Raw genomic sequence first — 10,876 nt, 5'->3', positions numbered from 1 at the left:
TAGTAAGGAATCTTAACATGCCATGGTTTTAGGTAATGACAGGGAATGGATGTTAACACATCAACAAAGCTTGATAAGACCGAACAAATCCATCTCACAAAGGCAGTGATAAATATACTTATAAATATATATATATATATATATATATATATATAATATAAGTGAGGTTTTCCTTGTGGATTATATTAATCTAATGTTTTAGTTGAAATGGTATAAGCAGAGCAACCTTTACAAAAATATGTTTTTTTTTTAAAAAAAAAAATCTTCTTTCTGAAAGTCCCCTCATCAACCTGCCTAGTTGTGAAAAATAAACTCAATTCCCTTTACTTGCAGCTTTTCTTTTTCTCCACAATACTCAGCTTTTACCATCTTTTGTGAAAGAAAACCTTGTCTCATCTCATATAAAATGTTGAATATATCCCCTTATATTTATTTATTATCTACCGAGTACCTGCATCCCTGAGGAGCACAACAAAAAAGAACCAATGGCACAGCACAGGCGGTTAGAAGAGAGAGAGAGTGGAGTAGGAGTCAGTGTTTCCAGTGGGTTCCTGCCAATGACCCCATACTTGATTTTTTAATATTTTTTAGAAATTGTTATTGACATTCTAAAAATTTTATTTTATATTTTAAATTTTTTATATTTAAAAAGAAAAATACATTTGTGAGAATGTAAAATATGATTTTTGAAGTGCTAATAAATTATTTTTATTTTTTTTTGTAATTTAATATTATTTATTTATTTTTAAAGAAAATGTCTTTGTTTTTCCTGTTTTCAAACCCCACACACGCCCCACAGAGAGAGAGAGAGAGAGAGAGAGAGAGAGAGAGAGAGAGGGGTCTGTCTGCAAGGACAAGATTTTCTGTCCAAAATTTTGATAATGTTTACTAGGGAAAGAGAAATAAAGCAGAACCCAAGACACAAACACATCAATTAGAAGATTTCTTCATAAAGAAGTAGAGAGAGAGAAGCAGCAGAGAGTTAAGTAGATAGGGACATAAATATAAGATAGAGAGACTTACTGGACCTTCCCTCTCTCTCTCCTCTCTCTCTCTCTTGAAATTTCTCTCTCTAGCTTTCCTTTGATCTTTGGTCTCTTTCAAGTTGTTTCGGTTTGCTCCATATAGGCTTTGGTCTAGGAACCTTTAAATCCAAAAATTGAGGTAAAGAGAGCAAACTGAATAATTCCTGGGAAATTGTTTTCTTCCTTCTTCCCATTTCCGCCAACTCCTCTGTTTCTTCTCTACCTAGCTAACTGAAAGGAAGAGAAAATAAGTAACCACTTTGTGTGTGTGTGTGTGTTTTATGGCTTTTATTTCTTCTGCTACATGTCCGGATTCTAGCTTCTTCTTGGAGTACAAAGATGAAAATGGTCTGAGAAAATCTTGCATGGCGGCGAGTCATCAAGTTGGAGACGCTACCGCCACCGCCACCACCGCTGGTTTGTCATCGGAATCAGGACCTTCCAATCACCATATCCCTTATGCTGTTCTTCATGGGATGAATGTTCCTTCCACCAGTTTTCTGTACGGAAAAATCACAACAATTTCCAAATTTTCTTTCAGATACTGCAATTTCAAGACTAATTCTCAATTGGGTTTTTTTTTTTATTTTAGAAGTTTCCGTAATTTTATTGATTTTTCTATGATCTGCTCATCTTGTTTTACATGGGTTTCTGATTATATTTTTGTTTTTTGTTTTTGTTTGTTGATTGGTAGTAATCAAGAAGGATCTGCCTTTAATTTTGGGGAGCTGGAAGAAGCAATTGCGCGGCAAGTTAGAAACGATGAAGCTCAAGCACGTATGCCTCCTACGCCCCTATCATCATTTCTCTCCTTTTGGTGACGTTCGATAAAGCATAACCAACTAAGAAAAAGCAGAGAGAGAGAGAGAGAGGGTTTGAATATGTCTTCTGATTAGGGCAGAGAAGGGGGGTGAGGGGTTACCATTTCCAACACAATAATGATTCTGAGAGAGGAGAGTTGAATGGCGTGGGGCTACAAACTTGGAAAGCTGACCTGCATAGCATGATTTTTTTACTGACTCCATAACTGCAGAAAAGTAGAGAGAGAGAGAGAGAGAGAGAGAGAGATTAGGTGGTGCTTTGAAAAAATCTTTATTATTTTGCTGATCCTCTAAGAGATTTGGGTTTTGTGATTCTTTGTTTTGCAGCTTTATTCACAGCAGGAGGAGAAGGAGCAGGCAGGCCTGCTGCAACTCTTGAAATGTTTCCTGCTTGGCCAATGAGATTCCACCAAACCTCAAGAGTAATCCTCTCCTTTAACCCTTTTAATCTTCTTCCTTCTCATTTTTGATAATTACCCAGATGAAAATTTAATCAAATTTTGGTGGGTTTTTTTTCTTTGATTTGATTTGTGATTTTTGTATAAATGTAGGGGAGTTCAAAGTCAGGAGGGGAAGAAAGCACAGACTCAGAATCACAAGTGAACACTCTAACAACAACAACAACAAACCAGTTGGAACTGGAACCAGAATCTCCCATGAGTAAAAATCCTTCTTCCTCACAGGCTGCTTTTGATCAGAAGCATCTCCACTTTCAACAGCAACAGCAACAATTACAGCAAAAGTTGGCAATTAGTGACACTTCCAGAGGACCTAATTCACAAACTCAATCAGCTCCCAAACCCTCTCAGGAGAAGGTAATCAATTAACTCAATTACTGTTTGAATTAGAACTGTACTCTCTCTCTCTCTCGCTCTCTCTCTAGGTCAGTCAATATCTTCCTTGTACCATATCCCATAGGAAAAAGCTGGCATCTTTATTGTTTTTGTTACTGTTTCATCTCTCTCTGCTCTGTGGCATATCTTCATGAAATATTATGGCACAGATCCCCACAAACTCAGAAAATCAAGGAGAGACAGGAGTTTACCTGATTTCTGAACGATTTTCTGATTAAAATGTCTGACACAACAGAGAGAGTGTGTGTACACACTCAGAAAAATAAAATAAAATAAAAAGAAAAGGCCAAAAAGTAAGAATCTTCACAGTAGTTTTACCACTGTTATTATTTCTTTGTTATAATAATATAAATACCTACTTTCTTCTCTCCATAGAACTCAAACCAAAACCTCTCTCTTCTTTTTTTTTTTTTTTTTTTTTTTTTTTGAACTTTGAATATCCATTAGCCAAAACCCACATCACCAAAAGTCACGTTTGCTGATTGCCTGCCTGCCTGCCTCGAACAAAAAATGTTTTGCGGAAACTCTGTGAGATACTCTCTAATCATTGTGTTTTCTTTTCTGAAAATCATGTTATAGAATGTTCCCAGTGATAAAAGTAGGGAATATCACTAAACTACTCATAAAATTATTTTCTTCATTTCCTATATGTTAAAAAACACAAAGTTAATTATTACTTGCAATTTCTTCTATTTTTTCCTCCAAAAATAGAGATGCCACCTTCCTTCCAACATCAAAACAATTTGCTAACTAATTTTACTCTCTCTCTCTCTCTCTCTCTCTCTCCCTCTCTCTCTCTCCCCTCTTCTTATTTCATGTTTTTAATGTTCCAGAGGAAGGGAGCTGGTTCAACATCAGAGAATAAACAACTTGATGCTAAGGTTTTTTAAACATGACAATACTCCAGCCTTTGTTGTTTTACATTATTTTCCCAATTTGTTAACTTCAAGTTTTGAGCTACCAACTTTCTGTTCTTATTTTTTGTGTAGACATTGAGACGTTTAGCTCAAAACAGAGAAGCTGCACGAAAAAGCCGCCTCAGAAAAAAGGTATAGAAGTCATTTTTCAAACTGAAAAGTTTCATTTTCCACAAACTTTATCATAAACTATATTTTATTCTCTAACATACCCACTAATTAATATGTTTTGGTTTAAACAAAACATAATTACCCACTCATATTGTTTCCTTGTCAATATATAGGCTTATGTACAACAGCTAGAGTCAAGCAGGATAAAGCTTACACAGCTTGAGCAAGAACTTCATAGAGCGCGCGCTCAGGTTTTATTTTAAACTTATTAAAAATGATTTATTATTTAATAATTAGTATATTTATTGATTTATTTCTCATTTTGTTAAATGTATTGATTTTTCTTTTTAAATTATTTTATTAGGGGTTGTTCTTGGCTGGTGCCGGTGGTGGTCTTGGCAATATCAGCTCAGGTGAGTATCTTAAATTACTCCACGTAATTATAGATTAGTATGAATTTCTGAAAGTGTTTTACTTGTGCAATCCTTTTACCAAAAGAAAAGTTGACTAGCTTAATATCTTTTAGCTTTTCTAATCCAAAAAATATATTTTATATTCTAAAAGATTATTTTTACTTGGCAGACATCTCGTAGTTTGACCAAATTATGTTGCCAAATTTTTAATATTGAGAAAACTTGTCTTAGGGTTGATGGAATATTTTAAGGGAGCATATTTTTCAGATGTAAAATGATTTGTTATGTATTAGCACAATAATGTACTCTTTCACCAAATAATTAGTAACAAAAAATATTAAGAAAATAAAAGTTAAACGTACTCGAAAAAGATATGCTTTATTCTCATATGTAATAATATACTGATAAGTTTCAAATAATGTACATGACAATGATATTAATTATTATTGTTGTTGTAGGTGCTGCAATATTTGACATGGAATATGCAAGATGGCTAGAAGACGACCACCGGCACATGTCGGAGTTCCGAACAGGGTTACAAGCACATTTATCGGACCGCGATCTTCTGCTAAGTGTGGACGGATATATTTCTCATTACGATGAACTTTTCCAGCTGAAAGGAGTGGCTGCTAAATCTGATGTGTTCCACCTCATAACTGGAATTTGGACTACTCCAGCTGAACGTTGCTTCCTCTGGATGGGTGGTTTTAGACCCTCTGAGCTCATCAAGGTTTGAGTTTTCAAGTTTATGCATATGTAGTTTAACGAAAAAATATAATGCATCTGCTTACAATATGTATGTGTAGTCTTACTACTACGATGTGATCGGGTCTCATTTTTTTTTAACAAACGATATTATCTACACTAATAAAAAACTTGATTCTAGTACTTAAAACAATTTCAACTTTAGATAAACGCTTGGTGTGAGAATAAATATTGATTTTAGTATTTTGACCCTATATTTATAGCTGCATTCATATTATACATCAAATTTATTGCTATCTTCTTTTTCCTATAACGCCTTGTGTTAGATAAAATGTTTCTTACTGTTTTAATTGGTTTGTTACCGTTTTTCCTAAATTATTTTGTTGCTAAAAACTTTTCTTTCTCAATTGAAATTGAACTATAAAAAATTGGATCTCTCTCAATCATAAAAAGAAATTTACATAAATATGATGTATAACATTAATTCCTAGACATCCATTGCACCTAAACATATAATGTTCCTAAAGCACTAATATACTTAGATTAAGGGACCTAAACTAATGTACCTAAGCAAAATACTTGCACCTAAATAAACGGACCTAAGCAAAAACTGTGCAATACTAAACTTTGCCACACCCACAATCACTTTAAGCAAAAATGGTATCATTGCCATAAATATTGCATTCCACTATAAATCTAGCTAGCATCAATGACACTGGGTTGTTATGCTTGTAAATAATAGAAAATTGTATGGGCATCATTGTAGATGAGTCTACCTATTTTAAAAGAAGGATCAAATTCAGAAGTATAAAACCATTTAGGTTATATTTAAAGAGTCATCTTATTTAAGCCTGGATATCCACAATCTCTATGTATAATCCGCGCATACAAAAATTATTTGCCTAATATAAATAAACATCCAACTAAAAGTACAGTCATGTTGCTCATCCTTGCTGACTTATTAATTATAAATGTATTTCTCTTTGTGTTTAATCAGATGCTAATAGGACAGTTAGACCCACTAACAGAACAGCAATTCATGGGGATCTATAACCTGCAACAGTCCTCACAACAAGCAGAAGAGGCCCTTACTCAAGGTCTAGAGCAGCTTCATCAGTCTCTGGTCAACACCATTGCCGGTGGGCCAGTCATCGACGGCATGCAACAGATGGCTGTGGCTTTGGGCAAGCTCACTAATCTTGAAGGCTTCGTTCGCCAGGTACTTAATTATGATTAAATAATCCGATTCTGGCATAGTTTTCTTAGGTTTACCGGTGTAAACCATTTATTTTCCTCATGCAAGTTCATGCATGCACTTCACGTAATTAATTAATCTCTGTATGCTCTCTCATTTTCTGTTATCTCTTTATTAAGAACTGCATCATAAACTTTAGATTATATTATTCCTTTTAGTTATGTGTTCCTTGGAACCCTAGGAATTTTTTTTAATGAACCCTAGGAGGTCATTATTGCTATTTTTGGGAGTGTTATATTTTTATTGGCAAATTTTCCTGAAGCTTTGTGAAAATTAATTTGACTATAAGAGCAGGTCTTGTTCAGGTGATTTCTGAAAAGACTTGAGTTGCCCTAATTTTAAATTGCAGACCAGACTTGACCAATACAAATGGATGTCTGGGTGAAAATTGAAATCCATTCAAAAAATTCTATATGGATTTAAACCGTTTTCAAATTAAACTATCAAGGATTGATTAGATCTTACGTGACGAATCTGCTAACACCATGGACATGTTAAGTTATGTAAATTGAAAAAAGTGACTTTAAATTGTTGATGATTGTAGGGTTCAATATAGACTTTATCTATCAACAACTAGCAGTCAATCACGTTAATTAGTTTCTCTCATGTTTATATCATTAGAAAGGTGTATTATTTTCGATCAAACCATAGAACTTTGGTAGGTGACATCAAACATGTTAGTTGATCTGAATTGTCCTTCTAGTCCAACTATTTCATTATATTCTTTATTTCTGTCCGCTTGTTTTGTGCCACCAGTATCTAATATAAACATGAAGGGTGAACCCAAGGGTTTCATTTTCACACATCACCTTGATTTGACGTCTAAATTGACTTTTAGCTCAAGCTCTACTAAAATAATAGAAATGGAACCATCTATACCATAGTCAACTAGATATTGTATGTAAATTTCTGTCATTTTATGCTTATACCGCTTTTTAATAAGGGAAGTGATTTCTATACATGTTTTTGCACCTTCTCCATATATATATTTTTTTTAATTCTGGTCATTGATATTATTTTAATTTTTTCAATTTAATAGCCAAAAAAAAAAAAAAAAAACTAATGAAAATTGTTTGAAAATTTTGAGTTTTAACGATAACGACAAGATAAAGTGTAAAGTGAATAGTAACAAGATTGATTTTTTAATGTAAAAATATGATTTTTCCTTAAAATGAATAGTATCAGAAACTTTTCGTTAAAGTTCTTAAACAAAAAAAAAAAGAGAAATAATTTTGTCACTGTTATGCAATTGGTCAAATTTTTGAGAGAGAAGTTATATAATATTATACAGCTAGATTGATCACATCCTCTACATGCTTGCCACGTATGCGATGCTTCATTGGGTCACAATAATTTAACTATCACCCATAATTTTGGGGTGAACCAACATGTATTTTTAGCTAAGGTGTCAATCAGGTTGTTGAAGGCTAGAGTTTTGGTGCAGTTTTTCCATTCCAAATGTTTCTGTCAGAGGTAGGTTTGAATGTGATGTTTGTTGAAATCAAAACCGTAGATAGACCTATCGTATGAATTTAAAAATTGAGATGGAAAATATAGGTATTAAACTATGTTTGTATTTCTATTATTTTCTAAACCATGGTTGGAATAGTCCAAATTCATAAAAGGAACAAGTTTTCCAATTTCAACCCTTTTGAAAATATTGTTTAAAGGTTGTGCCCCTTCCCTTGCACTAGGGACGCATCCGAAGGACTACATAATGGTTATTATTTAATTTAATCAAACATGTTTGCTTTATTCTTTTCCTACATTGTATTATATTATGTCTCCTTTTGCATTTCTCTACCCTAAAAATTAAGTTACTCATTATTTGTGTATATGATCAATTGTTTAGGCTGATAACTTGAGACAACAAACCCTTCATCAGTTGCGTCGCATATTGACTATTCGTCAGGCAGCGAGATGTTTTCTTGTAATTGGAGAGTACTATGGACGATTAAGGGCACTTAGTTCTCTTTGGGCATCTCGACCGCGAGAGTAAGATTGTCATAACATCATCATTATTTTCCGTTCTAGTTATTATATAACTTAAATGACAAAGGATTAGTTTTTAATCACTGTTTATCATATGTTAAACTTTTTTGGGCTGGGTAAATCCATGACATTTTGACCTTTTCATGTACACAATCTCTGTTTTCTGGTAGAAAAGAACTTCATTAAAAGGAGAAACCTCTTACATAACCAATTTCAATACAGTCAAAATGGAAAGCCATATTTGCTTCCACAGGAATACATGCGTCTCAAATACAAAGATTATCCATCTTAGCCCAACTAAAGCCACCACATCCACATCCTAGGGAAATCTCTAGGGTTTATTACTTTATGAAAGTAGTAGTTCTTTTCTTTCGGATGAGACTATAGAACTTTTTACCATAGGTCTTACTTTATATCAAACGTTTCGAAAAAACAATTGGGAATAGAGTAATTGGGTTCTAAAACATTTTTTGCTACAGCAACGATAGTATTATTCTTCCTGTATTCTCCTTTAACAATTAATAATTTTAGAATTAATATCCATGTGTAACGCATAGAATTAATATCCATGTGTAACGCATAATTACTATTTATGTCATGTACTCGATCTGCAGGAGCATGATGAGCGATGATAACTCATGCCAAACGACGACAGAACTACAAATGGTACAACCTTCGCAGAATCATTTCTCATCCTTTTGATCAAATCCCAGTAGCCTGCAGAGAGCTACTTTAGGAGTCCATTGTCCATTATTGCCGGTGCTGGATGCTTCTAGCTTGATTAAGCTACTTTAGAAGAGATAGGATGTATTTTGTTTTTTCTTCCTTATTTTCCATTTCTGTTTTTTTTTTTTTAATGTCTTTATGTTACTACGTTATCTTATAAATGCAATTTAATATATTCTGTGCATCATGAGAAGGTTCTTCCACTTGGTTAAACAAAGAAAAAAAGGATTAAACAACGAAACATAATTGGTCCTAAACGGCTTTTACATGCATAATATATATAGATGGATAGATAGATGACCAGGAGAGAAGGGTGGCAAGTGAGAGAAAGAGAGAACTCAATAAGTTGTCATCGTCTAGTGTCATTATTGAAAGAGGGTAGTGCTATTCACACACTCTTCGTTTCTACTTCTCACACACCTATTTCAAATTTTTGCCGGGATCAAATGATTTGAAGAAAATCAATGACAAAAAATTAATAAGGATATGTGGGAGGTAATGTGAATAGCAATATCCAAAATAAGGAATTCTCGAACGAAAATGGTTGTATCTAAGAGAGAGAGAGAGAGAGAGAGAGAGAGAGAGATGGTTGTTGCACACACGTCATTTGTATGAAGTGGTTACGAAGAAGAAGAGTCTAGTGTAGAAGCGACAAGGGTTAGAGATGGGATATAAACTGAGTCGATTGTCTTTTTCCTAATATTTTGTGCACAAAAGTTGTATATACATATATAGAGGAAAAGGTTGGTTGTTACTCTTCATTTATAACAAGTGGTTGCAAATTAATCACAAATGGAGATTATTTAATCCACAAACGGACGAAGATGATATGTGTGTATGCATTTGTGGGAGATAGAGAGAGATGGTTTGACCTAAAATTACATGAACAAGGTGTTAGGAGTATTAAGATTCAATGGCTATGAAATTGATATGTGTCAAGAGAGATTAAGAGGTTAGTTAAGTTTGTTGAGAATGTAGCTTAGAGTGCAAGTTACTATAGCTATTATATATAGCTTGTAATAAACAGTTGTAACTAACAAGAAATATCAACACATTTTACAAGATTCATTCTCTCTCTAAACTCTCTCAATCTTCTTCTTCCTTTATGCATAACAGTTCTTATCAAATCCTTCAATGGTTTACATAGTATCATCGCCGGAACAAGCACATAAGCTTGATGGTTCTTCAATCTTGGTTTCATTTGCTTCCACTACATCTCAAAGTTTCTCTTTGCAACACTGTGATTCTCTCTGATAAATTTGGGTGCTTTTTCTTCACTTCTTCTTCTGATTCTGCGTTCTACAAAGTGTGCACAACAAGTGTTTGTGATTTGTTCTCTGTCAAGATTACTTCAAGATTTTGTCACAAGCTACAACGATGGTGACATCTTCTCAGTTACAAATTCTCCAATCTCCAATCACTTCATTGATTTCATCTGTTTCCAGCATAGTAAACATGAAATTGGATGATACAAATTATTTGACATGACATTTCTAGATGCAGTTACTTCTTGAAGGCCATATTATCATCAACACCCTGTCCTGCCCAGTTTAGTCAAGAATCTTTTGATAACTTTGCAGTCTTATCTGGTGAATCCTCCACAAGAGTACCATCAGATGAATACAAGATTTGGAAGATTCATGATAAAGCATTGATGTAGTTAATCACTACAACTCTGTCTCCTGCTTCAATTTCCTGTGCAATTGGTCGTACCAAGTCCAAAGATTTGTGGACTCAACTCAAAGAATAGTTCTCCATAGTCACAAGAACAAGCATCGTTCAACTCAAATCTGAGCTTCAAACCATAAAGAAGGATAATGATTCCATCACATTATATTTGCAGAAAATTAAAGAAGCAAGATATTTTTTTACTACTGCTGGTGTAATCTTTAAGGATGATCATATTGTGATTCTTACACTAAATGGTTTGCCTGTTGAATTCAATACAATAAGATCTATGATTAGGGGTCGTGAAACTATTAATTGAAAGATCTTCGATCTCAATTACTTGCTGAAGAAATTTTGCATGAAAATGCATCTGTGTCACTTGTGTTATC

General features: G+C 33.8%; 1 protein-coding gene across 2 annotated transcripts; it reads left to right on the top strand.

Moving 5' to 3' along the window:
- The first annotated feature begins 869 nt into the window (after positions 1–869).
- LOC103935663 (transcription factor TGA9-like) lies at positions 870–9,006 on the top strand. Of its 2 annotated transcripts, XM_009345468.3 has the most exons (12): positions 913–1,527; positions 1,720–1,802; positions 2,174–2,268; positions 2,398–2,661; positions 3,534–3,581; positions 3,690–3,749; positions 3,902–3,979; positions 4,093–4,141; positions 4,600–4,871; positions 5,844–6,065; positions 7,954–8,096; positions 8,708–9,006. In XM_009345468.3, the coding sequence occupies exons 1-12, from the start codon at positions 1,307–1,309 to the stop codon at positions 8,793–8,795; spliced, it is 1,623 nt and encodes a 540-aa protein (XP_009343743.1). In that variant the 5' UTR covers positions 913–1,306; the 3' UTR covers positions 8,796–9,006. The 2 variants fall into 2 exon arrangements, with proteins under 2 accessions (XP_048444701.1, XP_009343743.1); XM_048588744.1 differs by lacking the exon at positions 3,534–3,581 and having other exon boundaries at positions 870–1,527.
- Positions 9,007–10,876: the final 1,870 nt, after the last annotated feature.

This window comes from the organism of the source record quoted next, unplaced genomic scaffold, assembly GCF_019419815.1.
Source record: "Pyrus x bretschneideri cultivar Hongxiangsu unplaced genomic scaffold, Pyrus_bretschneideri_v1 Contig29, whole genome shotgun sequence".
Classification (NCBI taxonomy): Eukaryota; Viridiplantae; Streptophyta; class Magnoliopsida; order Rosales; family Rosaceae; genus Pyrus; species Pyrus x bretschneideri.
The sequence above is the reverse complement of the archived record's forward strand: the minus strand, read 5'-3'. Positions and strand labels throughout refer to the sequence as shown.

Coding starts and splice junctions, on each gene's coding strand:
- LOC103935663 (XM_009345468.3), top strand. CDS start 1,307: ATGGCTTTTATTTCTTCTGCTACATGTCCGGATTCTAGCTTCTTCTTG. Junction 1,803..2,173: donor AAACGATGAAGCTCAAGCAC/GTATGCCTCCTA, acceptor TTTGTTTTGCAG/CTTTATTCACAGCAGGAGGA. Junction 3,980..4,092: donor TTCATAGAGCGCGCGCTCAG/GTTTTATTTTAA, acceptor TTATTTTATTAG/GGGTTGTTCTTGGCTGGTGC.